Source organism: Lacerta agilis, chromosome 14, assembly GCF_009819535.1.
Source record: "Lacerta agilis isolate rLacAgi1 chromosome 14, rLacAgi1.pri, whole genome shotgun sequence".
Classification (NCBI taxonomy): Eukaryota; Metazoa; Chordata; class Lepidosauria; order Squamata; family Lacertidae; genus Lacerta; species Lacerta agilis.
Window position 1 is genome coordinate 15,248,600 of NC_046325.1, and position 22,765 is coordinate 15,271,364.

Genomic DNA, 22,765 nt, shown 5'->3' on the forward strand with positions numbered 1-22,765 from the left:
CTTTATATGTCAACTGAATAGCATTTGTCCTTTGTGGGCAGTTCTTGTCACCCGAACCCGTGACAATGTGTACTGGTTTTCCCAAACAACTTTCGCATTCCAGCCCATTTAAGAAGTGATACTTGCCAGTAATGGACACACACAAACACAAACACAAACACACAATCAATTCAGTTTTTCCAGACTCCCAAGTGCCTTCAGGCCAAACTAGACATGAGATTATTATCCACACCTTTAGACCTTGCATGACTAATTTAAAAATAAATATCTGATAAAGGCACGCCTGAGGGAGGATAGGATTGTAGAGAATCGTAGAGTTGGAAGGGACCACGAGGGGGTCATCTAGTCCAGGAATCGTTTGCCCACCATGGGCTCGAAAGGAAAGAGTTAATTTCAGGTACCGCCTCTCTGTGGGCGGAGCTATTGCAGGAAGAATGCCGGGGAGTTCCATGACGCTGCTGCAGCTATTCCTCTGTAAGTTGGGACCCTCGCGTGGAAGAGGAAATGGTGGGGGGGCTTTCATGGGTTAAATATACTGTAGTGCATGATGGAAGCCAGAACTCCTGGGTTCACTAGCAGTGAATCGCAGATTACCATAGTTCTTCTGACACACTAGACTAGTCACAATCAAGCGTAGATCCCACTCCTCCTTCTGTCTTTCAGTGCAAATGCTTATGAATTAAATTAATTGCAATCTACATTTTGTGTTTGCGAGTACTGTATAGAACCAGAGATCGATTATTCCCGATAAAAGATGGATGCGTGTGATTTTTGTTCTGCCTATTTCAAGAGGCTCGTAACCTTAACACGTTTAACCTTCTGCACTGGCTACTTTCCGCTGCGGAATTCTGTGAATGTTTACTCCAGTACCCTGTGCTGGAACAACCTGGAGGAAAATAATGTGTAAATAGTGGGGAAAGGAAAGCTAAGAACACTCAATAGGAGAAAGTTATAAACCAGCACTCTTCTGATGGGAGCTGGTGAACTCTCTGCATTGATCTCCTTGTCATGTAAGGGGGAAAGCTGCTGCTCCTATTCCATTATTACAGAGGTTCTTGTTGCCCCTATCCATAAGGCTGATCTTTGTGTTTTTATTCTCCTTTGAGTAGCTTCTTGTCTCATTAAATCACAGGTGGGGAACCTTTTTTTCAGATGGAGGGCCACATTTCCTTGTGGGCAGTCCTCTCGAGCCACATGCGAGTGGCAGGCAGAATCAGAGGCAAAAGTGTGTGAGGCAATGAAAATAAATGGTTCCTTTGCACAACAGGCTTAATAACTTTGCACACACTCACAGACCCCTCTCTATCCTGGCCCTGCTCTAGATCCTTAGGGACCAGTTCCCATTTATTTCATGGTTTTCGAGTGGGTTCCAGAATTAACTGTAGCAATTCAGCAATGTTCCACTAGATTATATTGATGGATTGTGGGTTTTTGTTTTTTGTTTTTGGTAGGATTCTTATTTTCCAGCCTCAAAATGAGCCATTTTCTAAACTGCATTTCCAGTGCTCTGCATTTTCATATCACGAGAGTCATTTTCTTTCCTATTTGTTTCCAAGATTGAGCGCCAGGACGGAACCTCTTCCGTCCCATCCAAGCCATGTCTGTAGGCTCCAGTCTCGTGAGGATGAGCGTCCTCTTCCGGTCACGCCTTCTGATGTTACTGGACCACCCGCATCGCGCTGTCCACGCCTCCTGTGCTGCCTTCGCCGGGCACAACAAATGGTCCAAGGTCAAAAATATTAAGGGTCCGAAGGACGAAGCTCGGGCCCGTGTCTTCCAGAAGCTTACCATGTTGATCCGACTGGCTGTAAGAGGTACAGTGGCAGGATTTCTGTTGCTATTCTGCAATGGAAGTGGAGATTCCTAGTGCACACCTAGGCTGCCACGTTTCCGCTTGTTGCGTGGCCAATGTGCCACCGGTCTCTGGCAAGCATGGTGAAACCCAGCTTTGCCCACATACTTGGAGCAGCAAATCTGGTCAGTGGCCATCCCCGCAGTTCCTGTTCCCCAGCTCCCAAGATTTATACAGAATGCAGTAGGCTACATTCCCCTCCCTTATGCTGAGTTTTCTTTTTCGAGAATTATTTTTATTAATTGTCAATTACAGTCCAACAATAGCCTCATTATAACGATACCAAATTATAATACAATTACTAATACCAATCATTCAAATACCGAATTATATAATTTAGGTGGCCGCACGCGTGCTAGATTTGATGGTTTGATTTATACAAAAGCTGCAATATTAATAACATATATTTGTGTTGGCACATTAAATGATTTATAGAACTACAAGCGAGGCACTCAAACTATATCCTTGTTCTTCCTGTGTGTGGCAATTATTCTGTCCGTGGTGTTTCTTCCTTATGCTGAATTTTCGATTGTAAACACTTCAGGGCAAAGACCCTCTTGCGTTCCCATCGTTCTGTGAAGCGAGATGCGCGCTGACAATGCTTTAGGATAAACCATTCGTTTAAGGGTAATCTGCTGTCTTCCTGCATTGTCTTTGCCAGAAGGCGGACCCAACCCGAACCTGAACACGAATCTCGCCAATGTTATTGAGCAGTGCCGCAGCAAGAGCATGCCCAAGGCCTCCATCGAAGCAGCACTCACCAGCGGGGTACGTTTCTGAGCTGTTTGGAGCCAGGGTGCAGATGCGGATGCTGCCACCTCTTTTATGAAGGAGGAGGAAGTTGTGTGTGTGTGTGTGTGTGTGTGTGTGTCTAGCGGGGTAACAAGGGCAGCAAGGAAATGGTAGTGATTGGAAAGGGGTTGGTTGTTCTGTGTCACCCGTGTGTCCCCTTGCCCACAACTTAATTTACCGGTAGTAGTAGTAGCAGTAGTAGAAAACCTTTTGACTCTCCACATGGCGCTAAACTACAACTCCCATCATCTGTGTGTGTGTGTGTGTGTGTGTCCCTCAAGATGCAACTTACTGTTCTTTTCAACTTTTCTCTTTTGGTAGGAAAAAATCAAATCGTCCTACCTGCTGTATGGCGTGCGAGGCCCTGGCGGCTGCACCCTACTAATTGAGTTGCTGACGGACAATACGAAAAGGTCCTTCAATGAAATCCGGCATCTTCTGAACAAACACGGGTTAGTGTGGGGGTGAAGTGGCCAGCTGGGGGTGGGGACCACATCTGGCTTGCAGTGGTTGAGAAGGTCTTACTGGGTTGGAGGAGAGGGCTTTGGATTATTAGCCTCCCAGTGGTCACAGTGTGGCTTTTCTGGATTCCCTTTGGACTGGAGAAGTTCAAGCATTCCCCATCATACAGCGATGGTAGACAGCAGATGTTGGCTGCTCCTTCTCCTCTGTGTTCTTCACCGTCCCACCCTACCACCCTCTTACTTGTTGAGACTGAACCTCCAACGGCTCTTCGGCTCAGGAAGATTCCCCATGCATTTCAGTGTTGCGGCTGCAAACATTCAACAACCCCAATGCTTGGAGGGCTGTGGGGCTGGGATATCAGGGGCAGGACAGAGGCGGTGGGGACAACACGTCCTTGCTCTCCCCTCCTCATCTCTACATGATGGGGAACATGTGAGGAAGGTTCTGTGTCCAGGGCAGCTGTCTACCAGCTCCATCTGGTACTCCAGCTGAGACCCTACCTGCCCGCAGACTGTCTCGCCAGAGTGGTGCATGCTCTAGTTATCTCCTGCTTGGACTACTGCAATGCGCTCTACGTGGGGCTACCTTTGAAGGTGACCCGGAAACTGCAACTACTCCAGAATGCAGCAGCTAGACTGGTGACTGGGAGCGGCCGCCGAACTACATTGGCTCCCAGTACGTTTCCGAGCACAATTCATAGTGTTGGTGCTGACCTTTAAAGCCCTAAACGGCCTCGACCCAGTATACCTGAAGGAGCGTCTCCACCCCCATCGTTCAGCCCGGACACTGAGGTCCAGCTCCGAGGGCCTTCCGGCAGTTCCCTCACTGCAAGATGTGAAGCTGCAGGGAACCAGGCAGAGGGCCTTCTCGGTAGTGGCGCCTGCCCTGTGGAATGCCCTCCCACCAGATGTCAAAGAAATGAACAACTATGGAAGACATCCGAAGGCAGCCCTGTTTAGGGAAATTTTTAATGTTTGATGCTTTATTGTGCTTTTAATATTCTGTTGGAAGCCGCTCAGAGTGGGTGGGGAAACCATGGCTTTCTTACTGTTCTTGGACCATAACTCCCATCTGTGACCTTTGGCTCTACTGGCTGGGCCTTATAGGAGTTGGCGTTCAGAGTGTGTCACAATGCCAGCCTTGCCCAACCTGATGTCCTTGAGACATTTTGGACTCCAGCTACCATTTGCCGCCAGCCAGCATCACTGCTTATGGGAGTTGTAGTCCAAAGTACTTGGAAGTCTCTGGGTTGGGGAAGCCTGCAATAAGGGGTGTTTTGGTTGGTTTTTTTTTTTAGTTTCTCTCTGGGAGGAGAGGAATGTACTCTAGTAAGTTGGAGGTGGGACCGTAGGAACCTAACTTCTCTGGGAAGAACATGGTTAAATAATGTGTATATGATGCAGGACTCAGGCCTGCACACCAGGAACAAGTTTTATATGCAGCCTCTCAGCAAACCGTATTCCCACACTGCTTCTAGTTTAGAACGTCTTATTATATTCTTAGATCTTGTGGTTCACTATCACTTAATGTCTGTGCTGGGGCGGGCGGGCGGGTCGCTGCCCCCACCCACTTTGTATTCCCTCCTTCAGGGGACAACTTGTCGACGGGGCCCAACATAGCTTTGAGAAGAAGGGCGTTGTCACGGTGAGCAGCGAGGACCGGTCCGGCAGCGCCGTCACCTTGGACCAGGCCCTGGAGCTGGCTATCGAAGCTGGAGCGGAAGATGTCCAAGAGGAGGAAGATGAGAACGAGAAGATGCTTCTGAAGGTGAGAGGCAGGTTTCTTGTGCAGCTGCACTACTACTGCGTTCGAGTCTGCAAGGCGTTTGTGGCCGACTGCCTTTCTTCTTTTGCTCCCTTCTAACCAGTTCGTTTGCGCTGTGCCGACATTGCGCCAGGTCCGTGAGAAGCTCGACTCGCTGGGCCTCTGTTCCGTCTCTGCCGGCCTCGAGTTCATCCCGACCGTCAGCGCCCAGTTATCGGACGAGGAGATGAATCGGGCGTCGCAGCTGCTGGAGGCTCTGCGGGACAACCTGGATGTCGTCCGCGTGTACGACAATATTGTATAGATTGATGAGCCTCCCTGAAGAACCTCTCTTGGCGTCAGAAGACCGCTATAAGCTGTGGCCTGATGTGCACCATGTCAGAAGCTTTGCTGCGAGGTCAAATCTGAGGTGCCTTTTCTGAGCAGTTAAGGGTGGCAGCCAGGAATGAAGGTTACTGTGCTGCTGCTGGACTTTTCTCTCATACTTAATGGCACCTTACCTGAAGGCAGGTAAGCAAAATCTAATGGGCCCTCAAGCAGCTGTGGATGTCGAGTGAGCACTCTGGCAAGGTTGGATTCTAGCCCTGTTTTGCGCACTTCTGCTGGAAAATCCAAGGAGTGTTCACTACAAGGCCCTCTTTCTTAAAGCCGCAACTTTCTCTGGAGTTCCAGTACTGTAGCAAGGAATTGAGGTTACTCATGAGCCAGCAACGGCATGGTTACTGAATGCCTCACTACTCCTCACTTGACTCGATGCCCAAATGATCCAAGTGGGACTTTTTGTTTTCTCAGGCATTGTTTGGAGGTTTGTGTGGTTGCTCAATAACCCTGCAAGGGCAAAAACCTTTGATAACACTGTCCATTTTGTAAGAGTGGAAGGCTGCAAAGCAGGTGTCATGTTTTTAAGTGTGGCGGAAGCAGCCTGAAAGAAAACATGTATTTCGCCTTGGAAGACATTTGTTGTCAAGAGAGCAGAAAACGGTGTGTTCCAACAAGCCACGTTTCACGTCTTTATCCCGAGTGCTGCCTGCCGTTTGGAGAAAGATAATTAAAGTTTTGCGTTTGCTGTAGCCTTCTGGTTCTGTTGCATAGAGCCGGAGTGGGAATAAGGAGTTTTGACTGGAAATGAGTAAGAGGATTGGCCATTACCCCAATACTGGAGGGCCTCCCACAAATAATGGGCCAAGCTTGTTTTCTCATTGTGTGTCCAGAGGAGGGATCCCTGTAACAGATAAGGAGAGCTAGCCAAGGGAAACTTCTGCCTTGTGCCTGAATGCCCTCTCTCTACACTTCCTTCAGTGAATGCTAGAGAGCGAGTGTTTGGGAGTATGTTGGCAGCTAGTACACGTGTCTTCAAAACTATTTGTGTATGAATGTTGCCGAGTGTTCTCTTGTTGGTTGATGTGTGTAAACTGAACACCTACCTGCCTTTGTAGCTGCATGTGAGAGTAGGTGTGGGTTACTCTCTGCACATGATGCTGCTGCCCTTTTGGTATTTGTTTGGTGGCTGTGCATATGAATGTGTGATATTAATAAGTGGATACCTGCATGCCTGCATTTTAAGCATCTCCCTTTGCCTGCTTTGGGTGTATGCGGGAGTGTGGATTTCACTGGACGTCTACCAGCGCCTCACTATGTGAAAATTAACTCCTTCGTCTCTTTCCAAGCACCTGTCCTTTCAGTCTCTGCGTGTTCATGTACTGTGGCTTTTACACGATAGCTCTATGCCAGGCATGTCCAACAGGTAGATCGTGATCTACCAGTAGATCACTGGACGTCTGCGGTAGATCAATGGTAGATCATGGGCTCCCCCCAAGAAGCTGAACAACTGTGGCTCCCCTAAAAAAAAAGCTCAACACTTTACCTCCTCCCTGAAAAAAACTCAACAACTTTGACCGGAATCCCTCAAAAACGGACCTTCATCCTTCCTTAAAAATATCAACAACTTTGACTTGAACCTGGTAGATCACTGCCAGTTTTTAACTCTGTGAGTAGATCACAGTCTCTTGGGAGTTGGCCACCCTGGCTCTATGCTATACACTTGTCATTTTGTGAAGAATCTACAGAATTCCCAGTACACATGCAAAACTACAAAGAATAACCTACTACAGAGAGTGGGAACCTATTTCTGCATCAATGTGCTCTGGTTCAGGATGGTAGTGGGGTTTGTTTGTTTGTTTGTTTGTTTTGGAAGAAGCTGTGTCAGCCATTTTAGTCTGAAACTGGTTTTTGTTATATATATATATATAGTATGTACCATTAAGACACCACCCACTGCTTCCTACCCTGAAAAAAGCCAGCCCTCCCAACTATTACCAAAATCTGACCAAAACTGGGAGACTGTGGAGGCCGAGAAGTCCACAAGAGAGAATCCTTTAATGGAACTGTGCTCTCACATACCTGATCTCAAAGATTCCTGCAGGCAGAGGCAAAATTTCAAAAGCTTTATTACTAACAGGTTTCACTGATGAGTCCTCCGATGGAAATGTCTCTTTGTAGATAGTTAAGCATGCCCACATGATTCTGCCGATGTTGGCCTAATTCTGCTCTGGCTCAACCCAGGGAAACCCCCAACCATAAGCGACAGTGATTTTCATTAAAGTAGGAACACCGAAAGAAGAAAATTGACAAGCAATCATTTGAAGTACTTATTTCAATAGTGTGTGAGAATGTAAATAACATGGCTACTCCAGGGGAGAAATAGGCAACACAGTGCCCTCCAGGTGCTGTTAAGACTGCAATTCCCATCATCCCCGATGATTGGCCATACTAGCTCAGGCTGATGGGAGCTGTAGTCGAACCACATCTGCAGGGCACCACACTGGCTACCCCCTTTTAGGGTGTCTCCATGCAAACTGATGCCCATGAAGAATAAAAGAGACAACACCAGCTTCAAAGCAGACCCTTTGTATAGAACTAGCAGTTTATGACATCTATGCGGTTGCAGCTACTAGAAAACTCGGGTGAAATAATGGACGGCTCCGACCCAATTCAATCAGTGTCACTCTCTGGGCTTTGGGGGATGGGGGAGCCTCCAGAGGGAGCACAGGGCAGAAAAAGTTCTGCATACCCGTTGCCGCTCGGTGGGGAAGGGGTGGCAGTGGGGAAGTCCAGGCCCACAGGCCCAGCCAGGCCTTGGCTTTGGAAAGCCTCATAGTCAGTCCCAGGGTTTCCCGGGGGCAACCCCTCAGGAGGGGGGCCATCTGCTTGGCGGCACACCTCAAAGCGCAGCCAGCGGTACCGAGTGCACTTGCGAGCTCCTGGGCAGCTCTGGATGAGGTGCTGAATGGCCGGGTGGGAGAGGCCAAAGAACTCGGCCCCTGCCGGCTCAAGCTGCGCTGCTCCCACAGCCTCGAGAAGCTGGGCGTGGCAGGAGTCGGGAGTGGAGCCAGCGACCACGCAGCCCGGCTCGTCCTCGGGGGCAATCTCAAAGTGTGGCCCGCCACCGCCATCCTTGATCTGGCAGGTGTAGAGGCAGCGGTGGACTGGTCTTCGGGTGCTGGCGAAGATCCTGGTGCTGCAGTAACCGACGGGATAGATGGCCGTCTCCGTGTGGAAGCCTGGGCGGTCGGGAACAATTTCCCCCAAGCTGTAGACCGTCAGCGGACCCAACGCAATGGGTAAAACCGGCCGCCCGGAAGGATCCAAAGGAAGCGGCGGAACCAGCCGGCGGACGCCGAGCTCGGGGGCTGCCCTGCGCTTAGAGGCCCGGCCGTTCTCTTTGCCTTTGCGTTCTCGGCGGGGCTTGCGGGCGGCCAGCTCATCCGGCGAGGGCTGCGAAGCGGAAGCGACGGCCGGCAGAGGAGGCTCGTCTTCCGCCAGGGCTTGCGCTTGCAGCAGGCGAGCGAGCAGGAACCGACGCTCTTCACGGACACGCAGGTATTTCGCCTCGAGCCTGGCAATCTCGTCACACAGAGCTGCGTTCTCGTAAACCAGCACTTTGGCTGCACGGCGCAGGCGCCGGAATTTCAGGCGGTAGCGCTCGCCTTGGTTTTTGCGTAGGGTTTTCTTCATGGCAAGGGGGGGTGAGGGCAGGATGGAAAGGGGCTCGCTTGAGCAGACGAAAGCTGGGGAGGAGAAAAGATGCAAGAGGCAATTGCAATAACACACATACAAACACACACTCCCCATACAGACATTTCCAGCTCCATATTATCCCTCAGGATCAGAGTGAGTAACCATCTTTCATAATGCTAAAAAGGCTCAGATACACATTCAGATGAACAGTATACACCTTGGGTGTACTGCTGTCCCCTAAACCCAGGCGCAAGAATGTTTTTGTACCTTCAGGGGTGCCTGAAATTATGCTCAAAAGTGCATAGGATCCCCCCCACCCAAATGGATCTTCATCTGCACATGGTGCTGAAGGCTCACTGTGGGTTCTTAGCAGCATCTGCTCAAAGAATGTCCTACAAGGAAATTGCATGAGTTTTCCATTCCAAGAGTTTTTAATCAATCCCATTTCCCTCCTGCAGCGGCAAAATATTATGGGATTTTAAAAGGCATGACTTCCTGGCCAGTTTCTTATTACAGATATTAAAAGCATCAAACGAAGGGTAGGCAGTCCTGTAGCAGTGGGGTAAACTGGAGTAATAGAAAATATTATAAACAACCTCCATAAAACTAGGAGCAAAGCTCCTCTCCGGAATGGCAATGGAATGAGGAAGCCCTAGCCAAAGAGTTGAGAGAGCTTTGATAGCAGTTTATAAAAATTATGTATAGCAAGGATGGGGAGCCTCCAGAGGTTGGTGAACTGTAACCATAATCTCTGGCCATTGATCACATTGGCTGTGGGCTGAAGGGAACTGGAGTGCAATATCTGGAGAGCCACAGGTTTCCCAATCCTGATATATATATAGTGTGGATATGTGTTTTCCCGCATCCCTGTTCCATGCTAGACCATACCGCTCTGTGATCCTCAGATGAAGGGTGGTAACAACAAGAACTCAGGGTGACTCCGTGAAATGTACTGGCAGTAGGATCACGACAGATCAGGCCAATGGCCCATCTAGTCTAGCATCATGGAAGGTATTCGTCCTATACACACGCCATACATGTAAAGCACATGCAACAAACGTTTACAGTTCATGGCTCCCACCCCTAAGAATCCCCAGAGTTATGCTTTGCTAAGGGTGCTGGGAACTGCAGCTTTGCAAGGGTAAAACTACAATTCCCGGGGTTCCTTGGAGATGCCGCATGCTTTAAACGTGTGGTGTGGATCTGTCGTCTAAGTTTTAGTCAAGGCAGACCCAGTGAAATTAATGGGCATGACGAAGCTAGGGCCCGTTCATTTCAACAGGCCTACTCCTGAGCAAAACTTAGTTGCCTACCACCCCTGCTCTCACAGTGGCCAACCAGATGGAAGTCTAAAGCAGCACCCGAGTTGCAATTTATGCTGAACTTGGGGGTCGGTGCGACACATGCAGCGCTTTTGCCAAGGAAGCGGCTGCAAATGATGCAGCTGCCTGCAAACAATCGATGCTCAGCCACGGGACCCCCCCCCCCAATTCCCCTCTTTCATTTGCAGCCCCCCCAGCTTATTACCCAAATGTTGCTGCTGCTGCTGCTCCTCTCTTTGCTCTCCCGGAAGCTCTGTCGGGGACCGGAAGCTTCCCTGCGCCGCGCGCCCGCCTGCGTAACCCTTTCCTCCCTGGACAAAAGGACAGCCTGGTTTCCAATCAGGAAGGGGCGGGGGGAGGGAGCGAGGAGGGGTCGCCAACCTTTTGCTTCGGGCGGGGCAACAGCGGCGCCGCGGGATTATAATAATGTCAGAATGTGGACTGAAAGGTCCTGAGCGATGCTGGTCACAACGCGAAAAGCGGCTTCATCTGCTGCTGCATCGCTGTTTCTCTAAGCCGGAGAAAAGTCATATCCCTACGCCTGTTAAATGGCACGGCGGGAGCCCCATCAGGAGACAAAATCTGCAACTGGACTCTCGGAAGGGGTTAGGTATGGAAGCCAGAATTCCGGCTGAGAAGGAAGTGGGGAGTCTTATTTACCGGGGAGTGGGGGTGGGGTGGTACCAGGTTCAAGTCCTGGCATCTCAGGTACAGTACTGCCTGAAACACCGGAGATACAGTGTTGACAGTATTGAGCGAGATGGACCAATGGCCTGATTCACTTTTCCATTTTTTTCCCTATGAGGTGTGCAACATGCTAACAAACACTGCCTGGTTTCATGTTTAAATGTCACACAGAGCTAGGGGGAAATGGTCGCACAAATCCACCTCAAAATCCTCTTCTGCAAAATTTCGTGCCAAATATGTTACTATATTGTTTTCTGCATCCTAACATCCTGACTTTCAGCGACATATGACGGTATCTGATATTTGACACCCAATATTAAGATAGGTAAAGTGGACCGTGAGACTTCTGAGAGCATGTAAACCACCTAATCTAGTGCCCCCTAGAACATCGTGTGGCAGTAAATCCCGGAATTAAATTTTAAAGAGATTGCTTAGGGCCTCTGCACGTGTTCAAAGACAATTTCGCCTTGACTTCACATGATCTGGGGGCACTATGTCTTTCCTGTCACTGAAAGCATACGAAAGCATATTCGGAGTGGCGCCTATTAAAGTCATTTGCCTATTGAGCAATTGACACTCCTTTCCTGAAACACAGTGTCTTTGGGGCAATTTATTTTTCTAACCCTTTCCCCCACTGAGGAATGCCAGGTAGGTTCCCGCCCCCCCCCCCCGTTGTCCTCTATCCTCGTGGGACTAATGAAACAGTATTTCTGCCCTACAGACATAATCTGATCCAGCCAGGCTGACAACGCGTGGGTGAAGAAATGAATTACCCAAGGTCATTTTACTACAACGCGCGCCACGACTCATCCACGGAGCCCTTCGGCTTTTGCCATGGGGATTGGGGCGGGGAGTGTGATTCCAACCCTGACAACCGCCCCCCCCCCCATATCAGCTCTTGTCCCTTGCCTGGTGGGAGATGTGGGGGGAGGTCGGAAGGCGGCACATGCACGAGATCTCCGGTCTCTACTGGCTGCTAGTAGTGCTCCTGGTGCGCCGGAGAAGGGAAGGGAAGGAGGGGAGCGGAACCAAGCGGGAGGGCCAGGCAGGCAGGAGGAGGCGGAGGCGGAGCTGGGCCTGGTGGTGGTGCATTGTCTGTCGGGCTTAACCCCTCGCGTGCTGCGAGCCGTGCAGGGGGGGGCTATGGAGACGGTAAGGGGTGGCAGCGCAGCGCGGGTGAGGGGCTGGGGAGGAAAGGGAGAGCCTTCGCCGGAAGGCACCGGGCTGCGCACAATACCAAGGGACCTTGGAGAAGGCCAGGCCGTACGCTGCCCCGGGACCGTGGGCGGGAGAAGGGACAAAGATCCTAGCAAAGGGTGGGGGGGGGGCTGGCAACGAGGCTCAGGTCTCCAGGCCCGGGGATCGGGAAAGGGGGCCCTCGCGGAAGGCGCGCCCCGAAGCTGCTGCGCTTGTGCGCTCTGGCCGGGTCTGGGTGATGTTGGGTTTATGGAGAGAGCGCTCCCTCTGCCCTGGCATGCGGAGATGAGGGAGCCCAGGGAAAAGCAACAACTTGGGAGGTAAAAGGAGGCTACGGAGACCTCGAGATTGCTGTAGGGAAGGACCAGCTGTTCCGAGGTGCGAAGAGGAAGGTGTAAGGATGTGGCCCCGATCCTTCCCAAGCGCGATCCTTTGCAGAGACGGGGCCGCTCCCTTTAGGCCCCGAGCGGACCTGCGGGATGTGCGTGTCCCTGGGGCATGCGAGTGGCACCGTAAACCTAAGCAGGTTCAGTTTCCCTTCCCGGCTTCGGTTCCGCCACAAGATTTCCCCCGGGGTCACGCCATACAAATCAGAACACTCCAATACCACCTTAACAGTCCTGGAGAATCCTGGGAACTGTAGTTTGCCGAGGGTGCTGGGACATGTAGTTCTGCGAGGCCATCAGCCTTGACAAACTACAGTTCCCATGGTTCTTTTTTGGCGGGGTGTGGGGGGAGCCCCAAAAAGAGTGATAGAAGAGTAGTTTAAAGGTATGGTGCAGGAGTGGCAAAGAGTCTGACTTGGAGGCTGGTTTTTTTTGTAGGTGTAATTTACATTGTTTTATCTTACCCTCTGCATACATGCGTCATTCTCACAGCAACCCTGAAAGGCAAGCTCCGATTCGTCTTTACGCCAAGCTACAGTTCCCAGGATTCTTTGTGGGAGAAGCCGTGACTCTTAACAGTGGTATAAGGCTGCTTTAAAGTTAGGGTGTGGGTGCGAAATGCCTGCCTGCTGGCTTGCCCTTCCCTCTCTCATCCCTGTGTGTGTAAGTGTCAGAGAGGGAGAGAGGGGTGCTGCTTCTACAGCCCAGTAGCACCACACCTGTACAGGAGGACCCCTTTACTACCTTATCTGGCAAAATCTTTATCCAGGCCAGAGCTAGCAGTGTGGGAGCCTCACCCAGCTTTGTTCCCATCTACTGACACTCTCTTCTCTCCCATGCAGATGGAATCGGTACCCTACACAGGCTTCCCTGTAGATGCTGAAAACAATGGACCCTTTCCTCTGGAGGAGGACGATCCCAGTGTCCCAAAGTACAACCCGCTTTCTTTCTCCTTTTCCTTTCCTTACCTTTATAAATTCAACAACGGCTGCTCAATTCTATGCCCATTTACCTGGGAGTGAGTGAACTCAGCTGGGTCTTTCTTCTGGGGAAACATGTGCAAAACCAGGCTGTGTGACACTTAACAGGCCCGGAGTTGCATATGCTCTGATGTCCATGTGGCACTTGAGACTTTGATGTGGCACTTTCGCAAGAACTCTGGCCTTGGCAGGTGGTGGTGGTCGCAGAACTGCATATGGCCAAGGAAGATTGGCCTCTCCCAATTCCCTGGGCACCTCACCGGGGGGGGGGGAGGGAAGCATTCCACAAACACGGAGCCACCATCGAAAAGGCTGTGTCATGGGCCACCGTCAACCAGGCAGTACCCGTTGGTGACACCACCACCAAGGCCTCACCTGCCCATTGCAGGGTTTGGGGTGGTTGATCTAGGCATCATTTGTGCAATACAGAAAGGAGAGTAACTTGGGAGAAAATGACTAGTGTTCTTCTGGTCAATGGAGGTCTTTGATTCACAGGCTCAGGGAACCCATATTTCAGTGTGAACATCCACTTCGTGGAACAAAAACTAAAGGACTTTTGGGCTACCCCAACCCTTGGATTTTTAAAAAATTTTTAATGGGCATGTGAGATTTGTGTGATAAAGGTTCTGTAAGGTTGCCATGTCTAAATGGTTTGTCCTTTAGGTTCGCAGTCATCAAACCACATTTCCCCTGGATGGAGCCCGGGGAAGAGATTCAGCTGCCAGAGCCGGGAGAGAGGCAGGAGCTGACGGTGGTCAATGCAGGTAAGGAGCAATGGCTTGCTTGCGCGGAGGGACAATGCGCTCTAGTGGTTAGAACTTTGGACTTTGGGGAAATCAAGCTCTGCATCCCCACATGGCCATGACGCTCACGGGGGTGATTTGGGCTGGCTGGTCTTTGGCCACATCCATCCCATACATTTAGAGCTTCCCTCAAAGAATCCCGCATGTTGTAGTTTGTTAAGGGTGCAGGGGGGTTGCCTGGGGGTAAACTGTAGTTCCCAGGATTCTTTGGGTGAATCCATGTGCTTTAGATGCGTGGGGTAGATGTTACCTTTCTGTCTCTCTCAGCCCTAACCAACCTCTTCCCTCCTCTTTGTCTCCTGCTTTGCTATTTCATATCTGTTACCTGTGATGATTTTAATCCATGCTTGATTTTTATAGAATCATAAAGTTGTAGAGTCAGAAGGAACCCTGAGGATTGCCTAGTCCAAAACCCCCTACAGTGCAGGAATATGCAGCTGTCTCCTGGTCTCCCAGAACCAGACGAGGCATGAAAGGGGCGGAGGAAAGGTTAGCTGCAGGCAGGCACAGTTTCTGATTGCTAGAAAAAAAAGACCTGGAGAGGAGGGGACCTAGGAAGCTACGGGGAGGCAGGAATCTTCAGTCTCAGCAACTGCTCCATGGAGTCAAAACCCCTCCCATAGGGTGGGAGACGAGTTGCTGTCCCCATTAGACCTGACACTCTGCCAAGTCTGTGAGGGTCGCGTTTTTGCTAATAAAGAATTAACTCCGACTTTGAACTGTGTATCTGAAGAAGTGTGCATGCACACAAAAGCTCATACCAAGAACAAACTCAGTTGGTCTCTAAGGTGCTACTGGAAAGAATTTTTTATTTTGTTTGGACTATGGCAGACCAACACGGCTACCCACCTGTAATTTGAACTGTGTGATAGCAACAACTATTTATTTATACACTCTGGGTGGCTCCCAACAGAGTATTAAAAACACGATAAAACATCAAACATTAAAAGCTTCCCTAAACAGGGCTGCCTTCAGGTGTCTCCTAAAAATCAGATAGTTCTTTATTTCCTTGACATCTGAAGGGAGGTCGTTCCACAGGGAGGGCGCCACTACTGAGAAGGCCCTCTGCCTGGTTCCCTGTAGCCTCACTTGCCTACATGCTCCTGTGACAATAGGCCTGATCCAGCACAGCATTTCTTCACGATCTTCCTTTCTCCCACCAGGCTCTGACACACCAAGTGAGGAAGAGGAGGAAGTGGTGGAGGATGCTGAGGAGCAAGGGGCCTCGACTTGCCTGGAGAGCTGGGACTGGGGCCAAGCAGCATCAGGAGAGAAGGATGCGGAGGCCTCTGTTGCCGCAGACCCTCGGCCGTTCCGCTGCTCGGAGTGTGGCAAGGGCTTTGCCCAGAGCTCAAACCTGGTGAAGCACCAGAGGATCCACACTGGGGAGCGCCCGTTCCGGTGCCCCGAATGCGGCCGCGGCTTCAGCTGGAGCTCCTCGCTGGCGGAGCACCTCAAGGCGCACGGTGGGCGCCGCCCCCACGCCTGCGGCGAGTGCGGGAAGCGCTTCGCCCGCGGCTCTACGCTCGCGGAGCACCAGCGGGTACACACAGGGGAGAAGCCCTTCCGGTGCCACCAGTGCGGGGCCCGTTTCTCGCAGAGCTCCACCCTGGCGCACCACTTGCGCACGCACTCGGGCGAGCGACCCCACGCCTGCCCCGACTGCGGGAAGCGGTTCGGGCGCAAGTCCACCCTCGTCACCCACCGGCGGACCCACACCGGCGAAAAGCCCTACATGTGCAGGGAGTGCGGCCGCTGCTTCGGCGTCAGCTCTGACCTGGCCAAGCACGTGCGCAACCATCGCGCCAACGGCAGTGGCTGGGGGAATGCCACTGCAGAAATGCCCTGCCCTGCTCCGCTGCCAGCTGCAGATCGGGGCAGGCAGCAAAATGAAGAAGCTTCGTTTGAGGGCCCAGATGCAGGTGGGCAGCAAAATGACTGTGCAGAGGAAGAGAAGGAGAAGGAGGAGGAAGAGAAAACCTTTATGTGCTCTGAGTGTGGGGAAGGCTTCAGGCAGAGTTCTGAGCTGACTCAGCATCAAAGGATCCATCTGAGTGAAGTTGCTCACGGTTGTCATCAGTGTGGAGAAACCTTCCCTGACCAGTCAGAACTAGGCGCCCATGTGGCAAGTCACACTGTGGAGGAGAAGCCACACAAATGCTCTGACTGTTATGCTTGCTTCTCTGAAAACTCTGCCCTCCAGATACATCAGAGACTACACCTTAGAGAGTTATCCCACTTCTGCCACCAAGGAGGAGAGAACTTCCCTGATAGCTCTGGCTTGGAGGAGCCCCAGAGCACCCACAATGGGAAGGAGAATCCCTTTGAGTGTCCAGAGTGTGGGGCCCACTTTGCCGAGGCCACTGCTTTGGCCGCACACCAGAGAATCCACCTGGATGTGGAATCGTTTCCCTGCCCCCAGTGTGGGAAAACCTTCCTTGACTGTGATGAGTTGGCCTTTCACCAAGTGAGTCATGCTGGCAAAGGAGATGAGGAGGCAGAAGAGAAGCCTTATAAATGTACCATCTGCAGCACTTGCTTCCCGGACAGCAGTGACCTCCTGGCCCATAAAGTGAGCCATGGGGCAGATGGAAGATCCCACTCCTGCCACAAGTGTGGCGAAACGTTTCCTAGTGACTCGGAGCTTGCGATTCACCAGCTGAGCCACACGACAGAGGCCGCCTTAGACAAGCTGTACTCCTGCGCCGTGTGCGGCAAGTCCTTTGCGCTGTTTGCCACGCTGGCGGCGCACGAGCGCACCCACATGTCAGACGACGATGCCTACCGCTGCCCGACGTGCGGCGAACGCTTTCCAGACAGCGGCAAGCTGGGGAGGCACCAGCGTCGCCACTTGGGCGAGGAGAGGCCTTTCCGGTGCCCGGCGTGCGGCAAGGGCTTTGTGTTGCTTTCGGGGCTGCGGCAGCACCAACGCGACCCTCCGGCCCGGTGTCCTCAGTGCGGCGAGACCTTTGTGTGGCGCTGCCGACTCACCGAGCACTGCCGCAGCTGCCACCCGGCGGAGCGCCCCTACAAATGCCCCGATTGCGGCAAGGGCTTTGCGCAGAGCTCGAAGCTGCTGCGGCACCAGGTGACGCACACTGGCGAGAAGCCGTTCAAGTGCCCCGACTGCGGCAAAATCTTTAGCCAAAGCTCCAACTTGGCGGAGCACCGTCGCACGCACGCCCCGGGCAAGGCGCACTGCTGCGCTATCTGCGGCAAGGCTTTCGCCCTGGGCTCCTACCTAGCCAAGCACCAGGCCACGCACACGGGCGCCCGCCCTTTCCGGTGCACCGAGTGCGGCAAGGGCTTCCGGCAGAGCTCCAACCTCATCCAGCACCAGCGGACGCACACCGGCGAGAGGCCCTACGCCTGCGCCTCCTGCGGCAAATCCTTCACCCAGAACTCACACCTGGTCAAGCACCGGCGAGTTCACACAGCCGAGAGGCCGTACCGCTGCCCCGTCTGCGGCAAGAGCTTCCGGCAGCGTGGCAACCTGGCTGAGCACCAGCACCAGCACGCCGGCACCCGTCCGTACGTCTGCGGCGCCTGCGGGAAGTCGTTCCGGTGGAGTTCCGCTTTCTCCAAACACCAGCGTACTCACCTTGCTCCCTGACCCTGTGAGAAAGGGGAGGGGGGAAAGCAGGAAGTCCTCCCCCCATACTTGGCCTTCTCTTGAGCACCAACGGACCTTTCCTTCCTTGCTCTCAGTTTCCTACATCTAAACAGGAGACCCCTTTCTAAGAAGACAGACCAGTGGACTTGGGCTGTGCCCTGATCCTGACCTCTCATCTTAAACTTTGTCCCATCAATCTGTCCCTGAGTATAGCCTTCTGCATCCTGGCCCTGAGGCCTGGCCTTCACACAAACAGGAAACGGATTTTGAACCTCTAATGGTGCTGACAGAATCACCCTCTGGGATTTCCCCCAAGGGAGCAAACCTCGTAGATTCTTGTCTCGCTCTCTGAGCATCACTAATCTTTGTCATCATGCCCTGGTTAATTTTCTAATTTCTAATTTCAGACTTCTGATACTTTAAATTTCAGCGATCTGAATTCGGTCCCTGACTGAATTATGTAACACCTGAAACTTCATATTTAGCCTGTGTGAGACTCCCATTTCAAAGCCTGAAATTCTAACCAGCAAGTCCTCAACTTAATCCCTGAGCCAGTTTTGTTTCCCGGATGTTAAGGAGACCCCAACAGAGAAGTGACAGACATTGAAGCTGGCCATTGTCTTCTGAACTTGAACTCAGGGCTTCAGGCCTTACTTTGTTCCCAGCAGGAGCCAGTCAAATGTCTTCTTTTCTTTGACAGCATGAGCTTGGTGAGGGGGGCTGGGGCGGTGATAGTCAAAACTATCTTTTGTAAAATTGGGAAAACGTTTGAGAAGGTTTGTTTATTTTTTCCTGTTACATTTATTCTGTTGTCCCTCCAAGAAACTCAGGGCAGGTCTTTTTGGGGTTAGCTACCACCCTTTTATCTTCCCTATTGTCCTGTGAGATGGTTTGGGCCGTTTCCCCTTTCAAAGTTACTAAAAACAGCTTTGTGGCCCAGGCCTCTGGGCGAGGGAGCGTTTCTGCCCTCATCGAAGCTGTTTGGAGGAGGACCATCTGGCATTTCTGTCCTCGCACATCATTGTCTCCTCTATTCTGAGGTCACATTCACACCATACATTTAAAGTACTCTGATACCACTTTAAACAGTCGTGGCTTCCCCCCCAAAGGATTCTGGGAGCTGCAGTTTGTGAAGGGTGCCAAGGGCTATTTGGAAACCCCTGTACCCTTCAAAGAGCTACACTTCTCAGAATTCCCTGTGAAGAGGGATCAGTCACCTGGCGGCCATTTTGTGTGAGCGGCCGGTCCAACTGAGGAAGCAAGATGTGTGCCAGCAATGAGGAACCTGTGGCCTTCCAGATGTTGCTGGAGTCCAGCTCCCCACAGCCCCAGGGGGACATAGCTGTCGGGGATGATGGGAGTTGTAGTCCAGCAACATACTGAGGGCAGCGAGTTCCCCATTCCCGGTCTAAACCATTAGGGCAAACGAGTGAAAGGAAGGAAGGAAAGTGTAAATATAGCTAGTTTGCATGATGTTTAAAGAAACAGGAAAAGCAAATCTCGTCCCACAAAGGGGCAAAACGTCACCTCCTCTTAGTTTCTTCACTTTCTGTCCCTCTCAGGCTGAATGGAACTATTGCATTCGACTCGCATCTTGAACAGGGGGTTGTGGAGGAAATGGATGGGGCTGATGGGTGGCATATTTTCTTCATTGTCTTTAAAAGAAACTGCTGTTTGGGGAGGGACTCGTCTGGGTCAGGATATTGGAGATGGGGTGGGGAAAAAGAAAATTCTTCCTGGGCAAGAGTTTTAAATGTGTTCTTTTATATATAGGAATATATATATTTATTCATATATATATATATATATATATATATATATATATATATATATATATGAATGTATTGTGTTGGGTATCTGCTTCCACGCCCCTTATTAAAAGCTAATGGGCTTTAGTCAAAAGGAGTATTTCCCACAAGTGTAACTCCCTTTTAATGACCCCCTAAAAAAAAAGCCCAAATGAAACCCCTCTGAGATTCATTTATTTTTTATTAACAGGGTGGAAAGTTTCTTAGAAATGAAGTTAGATGGAGATGCTAATATTTGTCATAGGGATATATATAATAAAAGACAGGAGAGAGGGGACAACGGTGACACCCCATTACAATTCACGTGTTTATTCAGAAATGAGCCCCACAGTGTTCAATGCAGGTGTGCCGGATTCCACCCAACGTTGTGGGTGCCCAGTGTGCATGTGTGACTAGGAGGTACTCTCTTGTATGGGTGTCGAAGGGCCAGGCTGTGGCAGAAGTAGGGAGCCTGTGGCCTTCCAGATTTTGTGAGACTACAGTTCCCATCATTGTAGCCATTGGCCAGGCTGCCTGGGGCTGATTGGAGCTGGAGTACAGCATCATCCGGAAGGCAACAGGTTCTCCACCTCTGGTCTGTGCTAAGGCACAAAATAGTAGCATTTTGAGCTGCTGTGTTTGTAGACAAACTCAAGTCAGACCACTGGTCCATCTAGCCAGCCAGTATCATCTACCAACACTAAATGGCAGTGGCTGGTCTGTATGGTCCTTTCCCAGCTGCCTTCCTGGGAGATACCGGGGACCGTTCATCTGCTGAAGCCCCTGCTCAACCCCTGAGCAAAGGGTCTTCTCCCATTTTATGCTTCAGGTAATGGCTGGGTGCTACTTGCCTTGTATGCACATGGTCTTCCATGATTACAAAAGGCATACTCAGAGCCGTGTGCCCTTCTGTGATGATTTAAAAAGAAACGAAAATAATTCTGCTCCAAGGTGACAAAAATTCCGCAACAACAAAAAGGTGGATTCTGCAACCTGAATAAAATTATGCAAATGTGCATGGTTTATCTTTGTTTCGCTTCATTTGTTTTGCTGGTGAAGCTTGGAAGGAGGCAGGGCAAGGAGGAGCACCGAACCTTTTCCCCTGGCTGCTATAAATCTTATGCAGCAACTGTTTGCGTTGCTGAGATTCACCACCCACAGGATTAAACGTATCTTGAGAAACACAAGAAACTTGATTGTTGGGTTGGTGGGTAGAATGAAAAGGAAGGGAGCTGAATACTGTGGCCAATATAATTCTGCAGCTTTTTTCTACTGTTGTGTAATTGCAACATATACACCACCTGATTATAAGGGTATTGTAAGCTACTAACATGAGTTTGGCCAAACTGCGGGAGGCAGTGAAGGATAGGCGTGCCTGGCGTGCTCTGGTCCATGGGGTCACGAAGAGTCTGACACGACTGAACGACTGAACAACAACAACAACAAGCAGGTTTGAACCACAGACCTAATAACAGCTTGCCAGAGATATAACACTTAAGATTCTGCTCTACACTGTCAGACATCAGAAGATTTCAGCTGGTGGGCTAGGAGGAAGGAGAGGCTATTTCCCCCTTTGGCTCCTCCCAAACTGGAGAAGTGCAGTCCAGCCACAGGACAGATGGGCACCCTTCAAATATGGAGTACTGCAGCAGAGCCAGCAGTAGTCACGGTTGGGATTGTTACGTCTTCAACAGGTACATGAATGTATGTTCAGTAAAGTGAGCAAGCACTTGACTCAAAAGTGTTTTAAACAACAAACAAGCAAACATACTTTTAAAATGCAACAAATACAGTAGTGTGGATATGGCGATGCCCAATAATTAATGCAGCAGCTATTCCAGGAGACGCAAGCAGTATAACTCACCTTGCCCACCAGAGGGCAGCAGTAGGCCTGCTGTTCCCCTTCTGTTCTCAATGTCAGAACTGATTCTCCATCTAATCACTTTCTCTAGCAGGGCATCTGCGCCTGTTGGATTTATGGCTGCTATAAAGGTGTTTAAGGCAAAGTACCTCTTTCTCTGGGGAAACGATGGACAAGGATAGTGTTTTTTTTGGGGGGGCACTTCAGACTGGTGTGCTCTGAAGGTGGGCCCATGGATCCAAGTCTTGTGTGGCAGGCAAATGTTAGAATGTGTGGCCTGTTTAGTTGTCCTGTGAAACTTTATGTATGTACATATCATAATGATAAGCAATTCATGCAATTGGGTTACTACAATGCACTCTGTGTGGGGCTTCCCTGCACTTAATCCTGTTTTTAAGCTTTGTTCATCTAGTTCAGCAGTGTGTGATTTGCCTGCTGTTGGCTCTCAAAGCTTTCCCATCATGTTGAGGTTGGATGGCCACTTGTCACGGATCCTTTAGTTGAGATTCCAGCATTGCATGGGGTTGGACTAGATGACCCTCGGGGGTCCCTTCCAATTCTATGATTCTAAGCTGCTCTTAGTAGAGAATGCTGTAGCAAATGCATAGGCAAACTTGGCCCTCCAGATGTTTTGGGACTACAATTCCCATCATCCCTGACCACTGGTCCTGTTAGCTAGGGATCATGGAAGTTGTAGTCCCAAAACAGCTGGAAGGCCTATGCCTGCTGTAGCACCATCGCTGGCAGGTAGTGAGATTGCATATGCCTGCATAGAACGCCTCTGCTCAGAGATCTGCACTGGTTGTATACAAAGCCCTTAACAGCTTGGGAACAGTTGACTTGCAGGATCACCTAACCCCATATATGCCCACTCAATTGCTGCTTCAACCTGCACAACTGGCATAGTTACACATGCTGCATAATGCTCATTCCGCTCTTTCCAGTGCCTGTTTAAACATTTCAAAAACCAGGACCCCCCAAAAGTTGTTTACAAAAACGTGACTTGCCTAAGATCCAGGGCAAAGCCCCACCTTTCGGAAATTCCCCCCGTACGTCCAATTCCTTCTTTGAAATTCTGTTAGTGTCTGGGGAAACCCAGGCGTATGGCTGCCCTAGCCTTAAAACATTTTGGTTTAGGCAAGCCTATTCAGACATGTAGAAGTTCCATGTTGCCTTTGAGCAATAAGTGTTTTAAAACTTCTTCATCAATACTTTTTATGTTTTATTATATATTTTTGG

General features: G+C 50.7%; 3 protein-coding genes across 3 annotated transcripts; 2 read left to right on the forward strand and 1 right to left on the reverse strand.

Annotated features, from left to right (window-relative positions):
* The first annotated feature begins 350 nt into the window (after positions 1-350).
* On the forward strand, positions 351-5,357 carry LOC117059192 (translational activator of cytochrome c oxidase 1). The gene is made up of 6 exons (XM_033170748.1): positions 351-474; positions 1,557-1,814; positions 2,514-2,620; positions 2,966-3,096; positions 4,699-4,876; positions 4,977-5,357. The coding sequence occupies exons 2-6, from the start codon at positions 1,598-1,600 to the stop codon at positions 5,175-5,177; spliced, it is 834 nt and encodes a 277-aa protein (XP_033026639.1). The 5' UTR covers positions 351-474; positions 1,557-1,597; the 3' UTR covers positions 5,178-5,357.
* Positions 5,358-7,302: 1,945 nt separating this feature from the next.
* On the reverse strand, positions 7,303-8,928 carry TBRG1 (transforming growth factor beta regulator 1). The gene has a single exon (XM_033170611.1). The coding sequence runs from the start codon at positions 8,885-8,887 to the stop codon at positions 7,865-7,867; it is 1,023 nt and encodes a 340-aa protein (XP_033026502.1). The 5' UTR covers positions 8,888-8,928; the 3' UTR covers positions 7,303-7,864.
* A 4,268-nt stretch (positions 8,929-13,196) lies between these two features.
* Positions 13,197-18,292, forward strand: LOC117058640 (zinc finger protein 208-like). The gene is made up of 3 exons (XM_033169939.1): positions 13,197-13,413; positions 14,126-14,226; positions 15,429-18,292. The coding sequence occupies exons 1-3, from the start codon at positions 13,319-13,321 to the stop codon at positions 17,876-17,878; spliced, it is 2,646 nt and encodes an 881-aa protein (XP_033025830.1). The 5' UTR covers positions 13,197-13,318; the 3' UTR covers positions 17,879-18,292.
* Positions 18,293-22,765: the final 4,473 nt, after the last annotated feature.